Raw genomic sequence first — 21,231 nt, forward strand, 5'->3', positions numbered from 1 at the left:
GGATATAGAGTTACATAATTTTATGTTGTAATAAAATAACTTTTGTCGTGTATTCGCATAGTAAAGCAGTGATGTGAAGTTTTTTTTGGAATTTATTTTTTGTTTCATTTATGTTTGCTTTCAATTTATGTTTGTTAAGATTTGTACGTACGTAAACTGCTCAATTGTTTTTTGCTCAGTTTCCTCCTACGCTGTTTCCGGTATTCGTGCCATTGAATCTTTCATGTATTGTAATGTACGAATAGAGATACTTCCAGTTCCGCCGGAAGTGGGAAATGAACAATATATATATCAAAAAATGTTATACCCTGTTTCATAACCCTATTGCACGTATACACAACAACAGCCATATGACTTAAAATCCAGGGTGTGTGTGCATAACACATATAGAGTGCGCTGCGTAATCTGTAAAAGATAAAATAAGATTTTTAAAGAAGCCACGTTATTATTGAAAATGAATATTATGTATGCTTTCTGTTACTTTTGGGCAGTTATAGAAGAAATGCAAAATGTCTACAGTCTTGTGTTTGAAAGGTAAGTGCACTTTTGAGTGCGTATATCTTAATAAATATTTCTGGTTCCTATCAATTTCCTGCTAACATTATTATTTTCTCTCTAACTATATGACTTCGTAGAAAACGTTTCCTATTCTTGTTTTGACTATAACATATGTATGACTATAAGTATATACAAAGCCTTAAGTTAAACAGGTAAATATTACAAATTATACCTTTTTCGTATTTCTAATAGTTGTTACTTTACAATTTCAATACGTTTCAATTTTTTCGATTTTGCTTTGTTTATTTAGTTATATTTTGCTATTGCTGCATAACATATTGCGAAAAATACAAACATACAAACTATCATCTCATGTTTCTACGCACAACTGTATAAAGATTTTTTTACAATGGTTGGCTAGGCATGGCCAAGTGGCTGAGGTGATAGATTTATAATCTAAGGGTCGCTGATTCGAATTCTCCTCCCACCAAACATACTCTCATTACAGACGTAGGAGAATTATAATGTGACAGCCAATCCAACTATTCATTAGTAAAAGAGTATATCAAAAGTTATTTTACATTTAGAATGATTTACAACATTTACAATGTTTCATAATTATGATCTTTAGATGTCTTTAGAAGGTTGACGAAATTCGAACATGACCTCTGACTTTGAAAACACTTCAGACGCAGACGATTCTAAAGAGATAATTAAAATAACACTTCTTAGGCAATAACATTATTTTTAGGTTTATAGTTAACCTAGATGAATTTCATTCAATATTCAATTTTTCCAGAGTACAATGTTTGTTTTTCTGACAGTGCAATCTACAACGCTTATTTTCTCAATTTCCTAAAGTGTGTATTTTTTAGGCAAAGCCACGTCGGTCCACCTGCTGCATTTTTTCCCTTATGACTAATATAATTTCGTAACCAGCATCATTTGTAATTTGTTAATAGTCATTACTCTAAGAATCATGAGCGGTTATAATATGTTATATCAACCACACTACATCTGCCATACCGTGTGCAAACGAGACCATTCACCCAATACTTGGGCGAAATATGTTATACCAAAGAAAATAAAAGAAATTCCTAATAGCAACGCCACTAAAACTTATTTTAGGCAGGATTAGAATAAATTAATCTATGAGTCTTTTTATTAGCTGTATTTTTGTACGCTAGTAATGTTAAGAGTGGGGCGAACATTGACCTGGTTTGATTTTAATATACATTGGGATCTCTACCAGCCTACCTTCAAATTGAAATTCATTTAGGCTGTAATTTAATTTATTAGACGTTGAGTATGATCAAATAGGTCAATCAGAAGGGTTTTGAATCGAGAACAAAGTCTCACACCGGACTGTGTCTTACCTTCATAACCAGTGACTCTCGCTTTAAAACAAACTAACTTTTACATTTTTATTCATAAGTACATAGTTTTGTATAAATTTGGTACTTTGTTGCAAAAATTTGGCGTTACTTTGATAAAGCATGAGATGCAAACATCGTAACAAATCATAACTATAAGACATGATTGTGGTACTCAATTGATTTGAACCATCAAAATTTTAGTTTTTATAAATGCTCAAAAAGTTTCTTTGAGCGATGGTTCAGTTGTGAGCAATTGCTTTAAGTTTTTCTTTACATGAAATGAGTCGTCATATTTTTATTTAGTGTTCAGACAAAATTGTTTTTTTTTCATATAAGCATATATTTTATATTTTCCAATCATTATTTGAAAAATTATTCTCTGGTGTTGACTGAAATATGTGTTTGAAACCTTTTTTTGAAATAGAACCATTTATTTCTAAGGAGACGCCAATTTTATGCAACAAAATGATTAATTTTTTTGCAACAATGTTTAATTTCTCATCTTGAAAAATACTAGCTATAATTATCAAATTTCAATTTGAAACAAAAAACCTAAAAATTGCAAATAAACAAACTTTCAGATGTCTTCAGAAAGTAATAAAAATAAATAAAAAGGTAAAGTATATAGAAAATATTTGAGGTGAGACGTTGTTTTTTAACCTGGTGAGACATTGTTCGTTTCCCTGAATATAAACTTATCTTTATAAATTTCCTTCTTTCAGTTTATTCAAAAAGCGAATCGCTATAGCTTATAGCATGCTAACTCTAAGTGAAAATATCGCTATTTAAAGCATGTTTTATTATACCACTCAGGACATGATTGACACATTCGATGTGAATCTGTTTCCCATATATATAAAATAACTAATAAGGTGTAACTTGTACTTTGAAAAAGCTTCGTTTCTGTTAATAAGCCCATTAATTATAATTTGCACTTGACGTGTATGAGAGAATCCAGCCCTCTATTCACATACGCCTCTGTGTGATAAGTATATAGGAAGTAATTTTTCAGATATATGTGAGTGTGTTTTCTATAGCAAAGCCACATCGAGCTATCTGCTATACCCGCCGAGAGATATGCCACAAAACTGAAAAATTGGGGCCTTTTGTTTTGTCTCTTTTGTTGGATTTTGTCCAAAGCTACTTGAATGCTATCTGCTCTAGTCATTTCTAATCTAGAAGTGAAAGAGTAGATGGAAGGCTCTTACATTTTACGATTTTACTGAAGAAAAGTGGGACTGACTGTCACCCTACGCGGCGGGCATTCAGTGGAGGGATTAAAACCCGCGGACTTGCGAGTCGAGCGCCAAAACTACTAGGCACGCTAGACTATAAGGTATTCGCTTATGAAAATAAATTGTAACTTTTTAAACTTCTAAGTAGGAGGCGGAAATTGTTCAGAATATTCTGATTGCTATAAAGGAAAACAGGAACAAAACATTGTAATATATATCTTAAAACCACATGCAATATAACGAACCATATTTTATTGTTACGGTGATACTTTAAAATATAAGTTAATGCTATGTATTTATTATGTAGTTAGAAATATTACAGCCATTCACTGGTTTATAATATATTTTGTATTTTACATCACATCAATACAGTGTTAGAAATTACAAAAAATCTACATCATAAAAATATAAGGTGTTTTTTTTAGAGTAAAGCCACATCAGGTTATCTACTGTGTTAACCGGGCAAAGTCGAAACCCTGATTTTAGTGTTGTAAACCGAAAAATTACCGCTGTCACATCTCTGGAGGGGGTGGACAAAAAGTAAGAAAACAAGACTGGAGGTACTGTAAACATTAGTTACTAAACTATAAGCCTCAATTTTGACTCCACCACGTGTAATTCTAGGTAACAGCATGGAGTTGAAATAGGGGTTTGCAGTTTGAATGAATAATATATATAATACCTCCTCCCTTGTTTCCTTACTATTTTACCATTCCTATATTCAAGTCTTTAAATTACCATTGTTTTATGTTGTATATATCTATTAAATAAGGTTTACATGTGCATGTGTGTGTGTTTTATAGCAAAGTCATACTGTGCTATCTGCTGTGTCCATCACGGAGAATCGAACATTACACATTACCGATGCACGCCCATTGGGCTCAAGTAAATTAAACTATTTAAGAATACCAGAGAAATATAATGGAAATACAAAACTTTCAGGTCCAACATTCATATCTAAGTGTAAATTATATTTAGGTTATTTTACACAATATTTCCAATTTCCCATTCTCCTATTGTGTAAACGGTTAGTTTAAGGACTTATGAAGTTATAACTCGTGATTTCATTCCGTACTGTAAACAGATTGCATACACCTAATTGTGTAGCTTTGTGCCCTCTTCTATAAATGACATGATTGGGTACTCCATGGCCCGGCATGGTCAGGTGGTTAGGGCGCTCCACTTGTGATATGAGTGTCATAGGTTTAATTTCCCTTCATATCAAACATGTACAATTAAGCAGCGTGGCCCGGCATGGCCAGGTGGGTAAGGCACTCGACTCGTAATCTGAGGATCGGGGGATTGGATTTCTGTCACACCAATCATGCTCCCTCTTTCAGCCGTGGGGAGTTATAATATGACGGGCAATTTCACTGTTCGTTGGTAAAAGAGTAACCCAAGAGTTAGCGGTGGTGGTGACGACTAGCTACCTTCCCTCTAGTTTTACACTGCTAAATTAGGGACGGCTAATGCAGATAGCTCTGGTGTAGCTTTGCACGTAATTAAAAACAAACAAACAAACAAATAAAAGCATATTCCGTTACTAATTTCCAAATGCTTCCATATAATTTCAGTGGATGAATTCAATAAAGAAAAACAATATAATAAATGTTGGTCAAAGCTGACGTATAACAGTTTGAGAAAGTTCGTGATAAATGATATTCATAGACTATTGTAATTCATGTAACTCTTCAATGATATTTGATCAACAACGTGTTTCAATAGTGTAATGATTTGTCCTGAGGTGAACTTCCGTCAGCACAGTTTCCACATTTTTCATTTCGCCGCCTATCCACCATGATGTATCCCTTGGTAAGATAGTGGTAAATCTTCGGACTTATAAAGCTGAAATCAGGGACTCAGTTCCCCTCAGAGACTATCAGCATTTTGAAGAAAGACTAAACCAAAAGGGTCTGCTTCAGGTATCATATCACACATACAAACCAAATTATGCAGAGTTCCAGTGGCAATACATATTTTTAGTGTGGATCATTTTTTTTTAAATCTTATTTAGTTTGTTTTAAATTTCGCTTCAACTTACTAAAAAAAACTATCTGCGTTTGGTTCGGTTTGTTTTGAATTTCGTGGAAAGCTACACGAGGGCTATCTACGCAAGCCGTCCCTAATTTACAGTGTAAGACTAGAGGGCAGGCAGCTAGTCATCACTACCCACTTCCAAATCTTGGGCTATTCTTTTACCAATCGAATAGTGGGATTGACCGGATTACGAGTCGAGTGCTTCATCCACCTGGCCATGCCGGGCCATCTGCGTTAGTTGTCTCTAATTTTGAATTAATAAACTATAGGAGAAGAAAATAGTCGACATCAGTCATTGTTAACTCTTGGGCTATTTTTAACCAATGAAAAGTTGGATTAACCCTGGATTAATAGTGCCATGACTTGTCTTTAGGTAAACGTTAGCACAATTTCCGTATTTTTTTCAGTATTTTTTCACTGTGGTACATTCATTACTGAGAACTTCATTCATACTTCAAGCCCTTTATAAACACAATGCATGATTATAAAGGGAAAGTTATCCAACAGTGACAACAACAAAAAAATGCTATACGTCTATTACTATGGATGTCTATCAACGGAAGTAATAGGAGCGTAATACGTATACTGCTGGAAAAATCAGTCAACAGAGGTAGTAGAAATGAAATACATCTACTTCTGGAGAAATCAGCCAATAGTGGTAGTAGAAATGTAATGTGTCTACTACTGAAGAAATAAGTCAACAGAGGTAGTAGAAATGTAATACATCTACTACTGGAGAAATCAGTCAACAGTGGTAGTAGGAATGTAATACATCTACTACTGGAGAAATCAGCCAATAGTCGTAAAATTTCTTTGCTGAAATGAATTCGGTTGACTGGAAAAACGGCTTTTAGATATCACAGTTTTTACTATTTAGTGAAACAAATATTAAAAACAAACACATATTTCAGGATTCTTTAAACCAATCTTTTCTTCTTCTAAAATTCTTAATCAGAATTGGATTAGCATGCTGGGTTGTTATAGATAGGCCTTTTGCTATCACTTCTTATCAGTCAAATGCATAGTTAGATCTGTCCACAATTCGCATGATGTCCTTATGTATTAATCTGATTTCTTATTATTTTCTAATATACTGTTTTAGTGTATGTTGTCCACTTTTTGTTATTGTTTAATATACTGTTTTAGTATACATTCTTGACTTTTTTATTGTTTAATATACTGTTCTAGTAGGAATTGACTTTTTGTTATTGTTTAATATTCTGTTTTAGTATATATTGTTGACTTTTTGTTATTGTTTAATATTCTGTTTTAGATATATTGTTGACTTTTTGTTATTGTTTAATATTCTGTTTAAGTATATACTGTTGACTTTTTTATTATTTGTACTTGATGCAGTCCTCTTGAGAACCAGCTACATCCTCGTACATTTTTTCTCACACACAGTCAAGAACGGCAAATAATCAACACTGTCTTATGCAATGGTAAGTTTTGTAACACTTTCTGAAGAAGAGATAGTCACTGATATTTTCTGTGCATTTTTTAAATCGCATCTTGGTTTTACGAAAACCATGCTGATTAACGTCCGTTATAAAGGTTAATCGGTGCTTTAAAGTAGTACTGACCCTCAAAATTGGGCAAATTTGCATAAAAAAATACATAACAAAGTGTTTTAACACTATGACTTTACTTGGGAGTGACAAAAAAGTGAACAATAATAAATATGCTTTTTATGAACATCCTCATAGCTTCCTTTGTACATTTTCTGCAACGTTAACGAGCTATGAGCAATTAACTTTAATAATGCTTTCATTAGTGGTAATAAGACTCATAACAAGACAGTTGGTAAAAATTTTTGAATTTTAAAAATTTGAAGCTATGGAAGGGTGTAATATCAACAAGCATACTGAATTTCATGCTAATATTGGCTTTAATGATGAAGTGGGAACTGAATAAAAACAAACTAGTCTTTTATTTCTAACCACCTGCTACAGGTTTATTAATAAATAGTTTGAGCTAAAAATGAGTTATTTATATATAAAAAGTTAATCTTTTCATTTAGACAAAATTCGAAAAATGTGATTTTTAAAATATTGGGGTTAGTACTACCTTAACTATTTTTTTCTGTTATTAAAGTAGCTGTCAAAACCTGTGAAAATAATTTTGTGATAACGGTTTGGATCAGTATTGCCAAGTAACGTCTCTTATACTAGTATCTTGTGACTTTTTTTAAGTATGTTAAGAAATGAAAAAGAAACAACCCTATCACAACAGTGCTTACAAAATGTTTACCTTTATAAATCACTCGGGATATAAAGTTATTACTCATTTCTATCAAAACTTCTTGAATCTACGTGTTTTTTAATATCATGAATGATCAATGTTAAGACTAGTCTTTTTGATAGAGTCTATTAAAGTAACAAGCACTTTTCTGTGACGTTTTTGATCACAGTTTAGATAGATCAGTATCGTCTAAGGAATTCTACTAAAGAAACTCGTGCTTTCTGTGGTCAATCAGCGTTAAGGTTGTTACTTTCTATAATAATGTCTTTTGTTAAACCTGCTTGTACTTTCTACTTGTATATATATATATATTAGTTTGTTATAACCAAAAAAAGCGGAAACAAAAATAACTTAAAAAATAAAAAAACAAAAAACGCTGCACTAATTGATAGGATCATAGGGTACAAGTTATAATGTGGGATATATAATGTACTTTAGGTTTTAGAGGTGACTGCGGAAGTGGAACCCACATTACACCTAGGGTGCATTATATATCCCACATTATAGCTTGTACCCTATGATCCTATCAATTAGTGCAGCGTTTTTTGTTTCTTACTTTTGTTTCAGTTTGCTTTTGTTTGTAACAAACTAATATAATCAGTCAAAGATTTGGATTCGTTGTTTTTAACGCAGTTCTTCCTATTGATTATGTTTACTTAACTCTATCAGTATTAATATTCTCTAAACTATATATACATATATGATGTGGATTATCATCATTTTCGGTTAAAAGTACAAATCTAAAGAAATTTTTACTTCATGTTTGACTATGTATATTAAGTGAAATGGTAAGTACAAACTGTATTCCTTCACCAACTGATACAGCGGTAATTCTGCAGACTAACAACACTAGAAACCAAGTTTCGATACTTGAAATGTACAGACCACAGATAGCCCACTCTATAGCTTTGTGCTTAACTACAAAAAAACAAACGAACTATATCCTTTCACCAGTACCGGCTGAACTGTTTTTTATTTAAATATGTTGATGGTGTTAACCATCATAAAGTTTTGTATCCTGTTTGAATGTTATTATAGAAGGTAAAAATGTCTAATTATTTAAGACATAAGTTAGAAACATTGAAATACCACCGTAATAATTTTTATAAAGAAATACCGAGTTCTTGTTGTTACTAAAATAAAGGAAACAAACTAGAAAAGTGCCTGTTTCTAAGTGGTATTAATGTTTTTTGTGAACATGTAAGGTGGTTAAAAAGTGTTTATTTAAAGATGTGTGGTAACTATATTTTTCATCGAAAAACTGTGAATAACTGCTATTATACATTCTGAAATTGCTTCTTTACGTTAGGCCAAGACTGTCCGGAGTATTCGGTAATTAATGATTACGCTTACTTCATCCAGGAACGAAAATATAGAAAAGCTACATTTCTAGCTTCTGATCATCGAATCCCGTGTGATTTAAATGCTACTATAGCGGCATCCAAGACTGCATTGGAGAAGTATCGTAATGGTAAGAATTAGTATTTTTGTCGTTACGCAATTTATCATTTATTGGTTGAAATTAATTTCCACGTATAAACTTTCATTTCTAAACTATGCAAGCCATTAATTTTAATGTATGCAAGTATGATTTTAATTAAATCATAACATTTGTTATGATTTAGGATAAATTTATAAACCCTTTTCGGTATTTGCTATTTTAATTATTCATACGTATAGATGCCACTTTGAGCTAGAAAATATTAACTATTGCTGTTTACCTTATTCGATCGTATAGAAAGACAGGAAACAAAAGGAGAGATCAGAATGCTCTTGTAAAGTAGCTGATTGAACAGTTCATCGGCTGGATACAATTATTTTATTCAACATAACTAGATCATAACAAATATTTATACTTATAAAGTTGATTGAATGATGGTGATGAATATTACATAAACAACATCAACACAGTTATTTGGATTTTACTCAAATTATTTTAACTACTGTTTTGAACTGTAGCTCCTTTTACCAAGTATTGCGTCTTGGCTATTCGATAGCTAGCGTTCAAAAAACTGAATTGACCTCGACCTTACAATGACGACTGGTAATATCTATAAATTAAAATATCTCTTTGGTTACATTTTTTAGATCGAACAGATGCTGCTACGGAATTAGTAACATTACAAATATGTTCGAAAGTATTGTTGAAGCAAAGATACCTAACAAACTTTTCTATCCAATGTAATTACATTCTAGTGTGTTAATTAAGATATTAAGTATTCCTAGTCTGTTTGTTAAACAGTATATTCTGTTTTGTATACTTATAAACTATCGTAGTTCTGATCTAATTATAATTATACAGTTACAATATACAATTGTGAGGATTTTAGTATATGCTCTTTAATTCTTCTTGAAAACTCAAATTGGATTTTTGTACTATGCAATTTCATAATTTTGTCATTATTGGTATACAATGAAAACAGGAACTGTGTTAAGTATTTAGTTTTTATATATTTTGTTGTAGTTTTTTTACTTGACTTTGGAATTTGAAACTATTCTTTTCTGCTTCTGTATATTATTGAGGTTTGTTTCTATACCATTTATGATTTTCCTACATCCTAACTCATAGATAATTACCAGAGGGTACTTGTAAATTCCTTGAACATTATTTTTATCAGAGATGCAAAAACGTTTGTTTCTAAGTTTCAAATTCATCACATCAGTTTTTCGGATGTTTTCTTATGTTACAGCTATACCGTAAAAATATACATCTTTATATCTTTACAATGATTAAAATACACTATATTTATTTTGCTTTCAACGCTGTGGAAGCCTTTTTTATTTTATAATCAAAGTAATAATAAACATCTCTTGCTTCTATGCTAAAGTAAAAAAGGGCTACATATGTATATATGTGAATACATACTGTTTCGAAAGCTTTGGAGATGTAAGCTTATATTTTGTTTTTCATTTAATCTTGGGTTTTACCTAGATTTCATTTTGTTTGTTTGAAGATAAGCACAGAGCTACAAAATGTGCTATCTGTGCTCTGTCCACCAAGGATATCGAAACTTATTGACGTTTGTTCAGTGGAAACATTAAATACATGATGAAACTTAGTTGAATGGACAGCAACCGTCAGAAACACAAATATAGAAGACGACGTTGCGAAAGTCTTCCACCTTTTGTTTTCAACCAAAACCAAAAACAAACATTAATGGCAGAAATGTAGGTCTAAAACTTCTTTCAAGCTTCAAAAAAAATTTTTTTCGCTTGAAAGACAATCCAGGGTGGTCAGAAACATATTTTTCTCTTCACGGTGAAAAAGTTAATACGAAACGAATTTTTTGTAGAGCCAATGAGCGTAATTTGATTTAACACGGAGTGTGTATTGTTGAGCGACGTTTGACGACAAGGAAAACGTTCAAATCTCTGTGGTATAGTATGAAGGTAAGTTGATTAAAGCAGATAAATGCTGGACCGTAGCGGTTTCATCATGAACTTTCTGCCTAAACAAGTTATCAAAGAATATCCAGCACATATTACAAATTGAATAACACAAGATTTAAAGGGGAGATTGCACCCGATTCTAATTTGTTACAGTATTTAAATTTGCACTTCAATGTATTCAATGGATTTCTATACCAATGATGGGCACAACAAAGATAGCACGTTATGTAACTTAATGCTTAACAATAAATAAACAAAAATCAAGCAAAGTGTTCAAACAACAGGGGAAGCAAGTTTGACCACTCCACATGTTACTGACACTGATGAGGACATGTTGTTTTCCGGAGATCGTTTGAAGAAACTTAAACTATTGATCTTCTGGGATAAGAGCTAATGTTATGAAGCCTATTTCCTACCGTTTACGTACTCACTTGCTTTCCAGTTGAGGCTCTGAAAAGCCAGTTAAGTTGTGAGATTAAAGTCTCCGTGTTGGATTCGACCTATAATTTAAAAAAAAACGGTCGTATTGTGGGGTTTTCGCCAAAAGTCTACATTGTTCACGCCTCCGATCAATTGGTCTGCAAATGAGCGCTCATCCTGATAAACGCACTTTGTGAGACTTGTATAAACAAGCAATAACTTGATCTCAACTTCATTGAAATGTCTCAGTGTTTTCTTTTGTCTCTTTACATTTCCACTTTCGTGTTGGATACTTTTATCTCTATGCCATTCAAACTGTTAAGTGAAAACACACTGTTCTTCCCACTTTTTTATATACTACTGAAATATGTTTATCAAGCATGACTGGCTACGTTAGTACAAAAAATGAACACAGGAGTACCGTTGCCATAGTTTAACATTAATGTTTATGCTTTGTCAAGCCTATAATGTATAAAACTCCGATTTTCCTTAATTATTTTGAGTACTAAATGTCACGTAAGTTTTCTAGATTTATCTGTAATTTACATGCCTTTATATCTATTCTATAATGTTTTAGGATATAACGTACAAGAGAGAAGGATCCACCCTGTTGCTCCACTTTTGGTTCAGATTGACATGTTCTCCACAGTCCAAACAAGTATTCAGAATTGTAGGATGGGCTTTACAGTAAAGATGTACATTCCACAATTCCTGGGGATCCCACCTCCCCCACTAACGGTAAAACTGTTACATATATTAATGAATTTTTGAATATTGTACAAAACGTGTAGTAATATTAACACATAATGAAAGAAAAGAAGTTATGAAATACATCCTAATGCAAGCAGCTTTCCAGACTAGTACAAGCATACAAAAGCGTACAATACTTGGAAAAGTGTTAGGACGAAGTCAAAAAGAAGATTTCAAGCTACTTTTGAAGAACAATGGAAGACAAATCACAGGTGAAACATCATTATTTTATTAATATTAATATTTAGTACAACTGAAACTCAGTGGAAGTGCTTGAGTTCAGGAAACACTTAATAGTTTATGTGTTCCCCTTTTTTCTTTAATAATTGCAGACAGTCTTTCAGGCATTGTTGCAACATGTTTGATCAGAGTATCTTTTAAGACTTTACTCCAAATGCCTTCAATATACTCCCATAACGTTTTTAGGAAGTGATTTTTGATTTGTCAAGCTTTTGATCTATGAAATCCCACATCTGCTCAAATGAGCTGCGATTGGGGTTCTATGGGGATCATTGATTCATTTGAACGACTCCAACAGCCTTTCTGCAATTTCTGAATAGACTGGTTGAGTTTTTGTGGTCATTATCTTTTTAGTAGTATAATTCTTTACCAATAATACGAAAACCACTGGGTATACGATGACAGATCAATATCTGATGGTACTTATGCCGGTCCATTATTCATTATATTTTATAAATAAATCATGTTAACTGAGCTGAAAAACACCACCCAAACAATCACACTACCCCATGCTTCATGGTAGGTACTATGCGTTGAGGTAAGTACCTTTCACTTTTCTTCCGTCGGACGTACAACCTACGCTTTGAACTAAATATTTCCAGATTGGATTCATCTGTCTATAATATCGTTGTCCAATCATCAGCTGTCCAGTTTTTGTACTTTATAGCAAATGTTAGTCTCTTGATAATATTTGAAGATCACAGTAAAAGTTTTTTAACTACTTCAAGACCAAATATTCCATTCTCGCTGAGTCTTCTTGGTACTGTAGATCTGGACATTTTATTGTCATTTGGTATGTAGTTGTTTATCTCATGCTTGATATCTGTGGCGGTCTTCCTTCTGTTCCAAAGAATACATAAACAAAAATACGTAACATCAGTAACATTAGGTTTAGATGTTCTGCTTCTTCGTTCCTTATTTTCAAATCTACCTGTCTTGATCTCATGATCCACAGTGTACTTGACAGTGTATGGAGAGCATTTTAAATTTGCAGCAATTTGTTAAATATCCCAGCGTAAAGTGTCTATGCCAATTCTCTGCTATACTGACAATTCTCTACGCTTTTTGGGCCATGGCACGATACAAAACTTAATGTATAGTGTTAAACACTGGTTTTTTATGAAGGTTTATTTGTGGAGTGGTTTTAAATTGATTTCTTTTAGCATATACCAGTACCATATGCTAGCTTCATTTTATGTAGTTAAGACATTGCATGGGGAACCATGACACTTATTTTATACCCTAAATTTGATCAGTATGTTCAATGGAGCAGAACCCTTATAACATGTCCTTGGTACAAGTATATGGGAATTCTAAGTAGTGATAAGTATTCTAACTCTGGCCCATTCACTTTTCAAAGGGGATCAGTGAAGTATTACCATACTGTTAAAATTTACATTTTATAATGACATGGAAGAATTATCCATATAAAATGGAAATAATGACAAAATATTGGTTTATCCTAACACTTTTGTACAGTACTGTATAAAATAAATACAAATACAAGCAAGACACAAATCGTACTGTGTTTCCTTTTTCAGCTGATAATTGAATATACACTGTAATATATATATAAGTAATGCTGCATATAATTATTTTCAGTCGCTAATAAAATATACATATTTCATAAATTTCTTAGTGTGCCTTAATTAGAAAGGTACCCGAAGGCCGCCAACACAGTTTTACCCCTGAACTTTTAATAAATTATGATATAACATAAAATAAGAAATCTCATTTATTTCAGAAGTCTAATATATTTCTTTATCAGCACAAATTGCTTCTTCGCCATTTTTGCAGTTGTAATATACATTTTAACATCGTAATTTTTCATTAAATATTCGCAAAACTTGAGACAACATAAGTTTTAATAAGTAATATAAAAGGATTGCTGATGATTAAAACTATGAAAACTGTCATACTGTATAGTGCAATCTTATATAATGTAAATAGCACTTACTGCACATGATTACTTATCTTTAACAAATCAGTTTGTTTATGTTTCAGACATCCCTGAACTTTGTAACTGTTCGAGAAGGGTTCACAGTGTTCGTTCACACTTACACTGGTCCACACGAACCTAGGTTGTTCGTGGAACTGAATAATTTTCGGAAAGCGCTCCAATCCTTAAATCTGTGCTATAAAACTATCAGATTTTACTTAGGTAAGCATTTCTAAGAGTAAAAAAAAATTTCTCAGTATGTTTAAGTAGTGAAAGTTAAATGAATCAGACGGGATTTTGACCTGTAATGAAGTGGAAATTGCGCGTATTTTAAAGTTTAAATTTCTGTATGGTTTTAAAACAATCATCTAAGTATGCAGCTCTAACATGATAATTGTTTTCAGTGTATAACGAGGATCTTTTACAGTGAAGATTTTTAGCGTATCACATCTAAAGTTGAGAATTCATTCAGAGATAATTCCTTAGTATATGTATTTTTTGATTTATGGAATAAATTAAAATTAATTTGAAAAAATCTGGAAGTGGTTTGAATTTTAATTAAAACGTTTTCATTAATTTCTAGCTATTTATGAGGTGACCGGAAATGATCAACGGAACGAAATTTGGTTGGAACGTTGTTGAAGTTGATCTTCTAGCAGGAAGTTGACAAATATGAATTATATTATTTTATTAACGAATAATATTATAATGTCATTATAATAATATGTTCTCAAGAAATAAAAATTGTAGAGCAAGAAATATGAGCTGTAACTTCTGTAAAACTTTAGATAAGTTTTAGTTTTATATTATTTTCCATCAATAGGAAAAAAACTGTCAAACTTCATAAATAAATTTTGTTTAATACTTCGTAAGTATCTGCTTGGGTGTATTGTTAACATTGTGTCATATGAACGTGTTTTTTTATTTCATTTTCAATACGAACATTATTTCAGTTTGAGTAGGGACACTGAAACAAAATTGTTTGATTGTTTTAAATTTCGCGTAAACCTACACAAGGGCTACCTGAGCTAGCTGTCTCTAATTTTTCAGTGTAAGACTAGAGGGAAGGCAGCTAGTCATCACTACCCACCGCCAACTCTTAGACAATTATTTTACCTATGAATAGTGTGATTTAATGTAACATAATAATGCCTCCACAGCTAAAAGAACGAGCATGTTTGGTGTGACGGGGATTTGAACCCGTGGCCTTCAGAATGTGAAATAAACGCCCTAACCACTCTTAATTGTGAGAAGTGTTTGTGTAGAAATTAATAATGCGGTTAAAATAACGTCATCTCTTATTAGATGGTTGCCCCCCCCGCTAGTACAGCAGTAAGTCTCGGATTTACAATGCTAAAAATTAGGGGTTCGATTCACATCGGTGGGCTCAGCAAATACCCAATGTGGCTTTGCTATAAGAAAACACACACATACTTATTAGATGTTAAAGTTGAATTAAAATGACACAACATTTTCGTTGAACAACTCATGATTTTACAAGGTAGCCCAAAATGAATATTTTTCTAATATGTTATCTTACTATAATCGATGTTCACGGTGATTTTAGGCCTGGCATGGCCAAGTAGTCAGGGCACTCGACTCATAATATGAGGTCGTGAGTTCAAATACTCATCCCACCAAATATGCTCACCCTTTCAGCCTTGGGGGCGTTATTTTGTAACGTTGAATCTCACTATTCATTGTTTAAGGAATTGCCCAAAAGTTGGCTGTAGGTAGTAATAACTAGCTGCCTTCCCTCTAGGCTTATACTGCAAAATTAGTGTCAGCTAGCGCAGATAGCCCTTGTGTAGCTTTGCACGAAAATCAAACAAGCAAACAAACAGTGATTTTGAGACGAATAAAAATTAATGCTTTCATATTACGCTGCGGTAAATTCTGAAGTATTTTAAATTCCTCTTATTGACACATGTGTCAATACTGTAAAAAGTTTTACCAGTAAAATAATTTAATTATATTTTTATCATTTTATATAGTATTCCATTAAGCTTTAAACTGAAATGGACTAAGCGCCGTAAAGCGGTTAGCATGTCAAACGGTGTAACTGAAGTTTGTTAGCAAGTTAGACTGCGGAACTGAAGCTCCGTAGTTCGCACTCCGAAACCGTGAAAAATAAAATAAAAATAAACACAGTACATTGGAACCACGGGCGCGTTATAAGAGTGATGTAAAATTATTCTGTTCCATTAAAGTAACCCACTATCTGGAGGTAAATAAAGTTGAAGAATTGCATTCCTTTAAGTAATGACAAGGGCAGTTAGTCCTCGAGTTCCTCTGAATTCAACAACTCAACTGAAACACAAGTATATGTTATCCATTTTACAGCAAGTCTTCTGAAAATTACATTTGTTGTTCAGTTTTTATTTACATTTGGTTCTAACTACTATTTTTGGTCAAAAATTAATTACTAACATTTTACTGAGAAAAACTGAATCATGAAAGTATAGTAGAGTAGGATCAAAAGTACAGTGCATGGCTCATAGTAGAGTAGGATCAAAAGTACAGTGTATAACTCATAGTAGAGTAGGATCAAAAGTACAGTGCATGGCTCATAGTAGAGTAGGATCAAAAGTACAGTGTATAACTCATAGTAGAGTAGGATCAAAAGTACAGTGCATGGCTCATAGTAGAGTAGGATCAAAAGTACAGTGCATGGTTCAGAGTAGAGTAGGATCGAAAGTACAGTGCGTGGCTCATAGTAGAGTAGGATCAAAAGTACAGTGCACGGCTCATAGTAGAGCAGGATCAAAAGTACAGTGCACGGCTCATAGTAGAGCAGGATAAAAAGTATAGTGCATGGCTCATAGTAGAGTAGGATCAAAAGTACAGTGCATGGCTCATAGTAGAATAGGATCAAAAGTACAGTGCATGGCTCATAGTAGAGTAGGATCAAAAGTATAGTGCATGGCTCATAGTAGAGTAGGATCAAAAGTATAGTGCATGGCTCATAGTAGAGTAGGATCAAAAGTACAGTGCATGGCTCATAGTAGAATAGGATCAAAAGTACAGTGCATGGCTCATAGTAGAGTAGGATCAAAAGTATAGTGCATGGCTCATAGTAGAGTAGGATCAAAAGTACAGTGCATGGCTCATAGTAGAGTAGGATCAAAAGTATAGTGCATGGCTCATAGTAGAGTAGGATCAAAAGTACAGTGCATGGCTCATAGTAGAGTAGGATCAAAAGTACAGTGCATGGCTCATAGTAGAGTAGGATCACTCTGATCAGAAATTAAATTAAGTTGTGGTTCTTAAACAAACGTATTCATAATCAATCATACCTGTTACAGCCACATTATCAAAATAAGTTGATTGCAAAATTCTACCACGTTTATAATACCAATTCAGTAATTTTCCTTTGAAAAACTTTTAATGAATGAAAATGGACAATAAAAAATGTAAAACAATTTTGTTTTAATAACACAGACTGATATCCCCTTTAGTAAATTCCTGTTTTCATTAATTAAAAAAAGCCAATGTTATAAAACATACTTTACATATAGTACATTAAAAACCAATATTTGCAACTTGAAAGAGAAATGGCACAACAACTATGCTTCGTTTATCAAAGTACGGTTACTGTGGACTGAAAGACATGTGGAATATTTGTACGGTACCTGGGAACTGAAAGACGTGTAGAATATTTGTACGGTAACTGGGAACTGAAAGACGTGTAGAATATTTGTACGGTAACTGGGAACTGAAAGACGTGTAGAATATTTGTACGGTAACTGGGAACTGAAAGGCGTGTAGAATATTTGTACGGTACCTGGGAACTGAAAAACGTGTAAAATATTTGTACGATAGCTGGGAACTAAAAAACAGTGGAATGTTTGTACGGAGATTAAGAATATTTTGCTTGAAGAATCAAGTGGTGAGGTTACACTATTGTGAACTGATATTTGCAAGTGGAAAAATATCACAGAACAACTAATATACATGTATTTACATAATAAGACAAAGTAAAAATGTTTAACATTATTTAAACTCTTTTTAATTGAGTTAAGAACAAATAAATCTAAACACACACACACATAAATACCAGTTTTTATTTTGAAATATACTTTTTAGTTTCTAATGCAGGACATGTTTTTAATAAAGGTTAATAAGAATAAATAAATTGTTTTGTTTGTTTTGAATTTCGCACAAAGCTACACGAGGGTTATCTACGCTAGACGTCCCTAATTTAGCAGTATAAGACTAGAGTGAAGGCAGCTAGTCATCACCACCCACCGCCAACTCTTGGGATACTCTTTCACCAACGAATAGTGGGATTGACCGTAACATTATAACGCCCCCATGGCTGAAAGGACGAGCATGTGTGGTGTGACGAGTTGACCGCCTTAACCCACCTGGCCATGCCGGACCAAGAATGAAGAAGCTTATCTTGTTTTGTATATATATGTATGTGTGTGTTTTAAGTTCCTTCTATGTGTTAAACTGTGTAACATTTAACATGATTTCAAATTTATTCATAAAATAATTTTCAAAAAGTAATATCTTATTTTCACAGAAAATATCCAACGGGAAACATTTTGTTGTTTTTCGGAATTTGTAATTTTATGCTGCATGGATTTAAACATTTTAACAATAAATCTAGAAAAAAGAAAATTATGAATATGACATAAAAGCTATTGAATATATTTTTAAGATATACACCCAATTTTTTGCATACACAATTTAATAAAGAAATTATATCCAAAGTTTAAATTAAACCTTATTTTAGATAGATGTCATTTAATTTATACTGATTATTAAAAAAGGAAATGACACGATTGGTACTTATTAACTTAGACCAGTATCTAGATTTTATATTAACCACTCTGTATACTAAACTAAATATTCTTTCCTTCGTTTAGAAACCGGAAGCTGAATTGCAAAGACTTGCAGAATTAAAATCTTGTCTTAAGGAGTATCATTACGCAGGAAATTCAACAGATAAACATTTTAACTTAGGTTAAAAAGAAAATTAACAAAAACCATAAAGTTAATGCAGAGGAAGAACAGCAAACTTATCACTTTATAGTCATTTATTGTAAAGAAGTAAAATATTGATATTACCATACAATAATTGAAAATAATTTTGAATATATTTTTAAGGATACGTTTAAGAATTTAAAAAAACAACAACACATAATATTGTCACGAACATAGTCCATTACCTTAAGTAAAAGAAATAAACTGAAGAAATATGATGGATGTACTTTCCCTGTTATAAACCAAATTGGTAAACTTGGGGAAAGATTATATTATATGTAGTAAATATTATTACAGTTCCTACAAAGAAGAAAATATTTTTCATAAATTCTAGATTTAGTTTTAATTCATATAAAGCTATTTATGTATTATTTAGGCATTTTTGTTAGTACATATATATGTTAGAGAAATAGAAATTTACATTTAAGAATAAATCTTACCTAAAAATGTAATGGTTAATAACTTATTTCCAAGCATTTTAGTAAGTGCATTATGGAAAAATATTGTACTTTATAATAACAATTTTCGTTTTAGTATTCTTGTAAAAAATAAGATATTACTGTATGAAAATAATTTTATCAATAAATTTTAACTTTCATTAACTGCTACAAAGATAAAGAACACGGAAAAGTTAAAACATGTAAACCTCTAAGGTTAAAAATGGTGTAATTGTTTCATTGTACAGAATGTATTATCAGAAAATGTATTACTTTGGAAACTGAAAAGCATTCTTGAAGATAAGAAATCATTATTTATGCTTTTATGTATACATTATTATTTATTCCTTTTAAATTAATAAAATTAAAGACTGATCAAGATTGAGTATTTTATTGATCCCTTCTTTGAGCATAATAAATTTGGTTCCTGATACTTATAGTTACATATATGTTAAAATATCATTTCAAAAGTTAATTAAATACTAATATCAAAAGGAAGGACTGGTTAATAACAGCAAGACCAAACCTATGAAAAAAACAACTAATTATATAAACAAACCTGAACAATTACAGCAAACACGCTGCACATTTTAATTTTATTTTAATGTAAGATACAATATTTTTTCATCTTTTATTTCTTTGGAGAGAAACTTTTTTGCATCTGTCTACAGGTAGTGAGGGGTGCTATAGATGTGGGACGTTGTGGGCTTTAAGACCCACATCTCGCTCTCCTAACCTGTTTCATGTATACTCTTCTGAGACGATGGTCCCCTGTGGCACAGTGATATGTTTGCAAACTTATATACTAGAAACCGGGTTTCGATACCCGTGGTGAGTTGAGCACGGATGACCATTTTTTATAACTTTGAGAATACAAAAACCAGTTCTAAGACTAGTGAACGGCAGCTTGGATTGGTAGACAGTGTATCCTCACCATTACTTGGGTCTCATTTCCGTAGTCGCCTCCGAAACTCAGGGCACATCTGATATCCCACATTATAGGCTGTGCTCCGAAGATTTTGTAAAATAAACATGTAACGTTTTTGTTTTAAAGCTTGTTTATATAATTAAAATATACCCTGCTTTAAGTTTCTTGAAACAAACTGACTGTATATTCTTAAAGCAAGATATGTTATAACAACAAGCTGAACAATAAGTGCTTAGCTTTAAGAGAACTTTTCAAACTTCTAAAACTACATTGACGTATAATTGCTACACAAACCCATATATGACTTCCTAGAAGTCATCGTCATAACGTTTTGTGACGTTGTGAGTAGCCGAAAATGTGGCAAAAAAGAAAGACAGTGATATATCAAACTATGACGTGTTCAAGCATACAGAAGCAAGGCACGATTTCAGGAAGTGGTTTGGAAAACAGGATGTACGCTATCACGCGCTCTTATTAAGAAGTCAACTGATAACGAGTGATTAACGTTTCCCAATTACTATATACATCTCGGGTACATCCTGAACGTAGGTCAAGTTTTCCTTTCAAAGAGTTCAAAAGTTTTAACTTATTCGAAAATGACACCAAAGTATTTAATATCTTAGTTACCAAACATTTTTGTGCTAGTATAAGATACTTACGCTTCGCTGAGGGGTTTGAATTCACCCTCGTGATTCACAGAGACCTCAGAGGCAACTAATCCCCAGTTACTTTTATAACTACCCAAAGG

The 21,231-nt window shown here is 32.4% G+C and overlaps 1 protein-coding gene across 1 annotated transcript; it reads left to right on the forward strand.

Annotated features, from left to right (window-relative positions):
• The first annotated feature begins 299 nt into the window (after positions 1-299).
• LOC143254184 (uncharacterized) lies at positions 300-14,998 on the forward strand. The gene is made up of 6 exons (XM_076508981.1): positions 300-534; positions 6,503-6,588; positions 8,697-8,858; positions 11,775-11,935; positions 14,192-14,348; positions 14,710-14,998. Exons 1-6 carry the CDS (start codon positions 455-457, stop codon positions 14,766-14,768), a joined length of 705 nt encoding a protein of 234 aa, XP_076365096.1. The 5' UTR covers positions 300-454; the 3' UTR covers positions 14,769-14,998.
• Positions 14,999-21,231: the final 6,233 nt, after the last annotated feature.

This window comes from Tachypleus tridentatus, chromosome 1 (genome assembly GCF_004210375.1).
Source record: "Tachypleus tridentatus isolate NWPU-2018 chromosome 1, ASM421037v1, whole genome shotgun sequence".
NCBI lineage: Eukaryota > Metazoa > Arthropoda > Merostomata > Xiphosura > Limulidae > Tachypleus > Tachypleus tridentatus.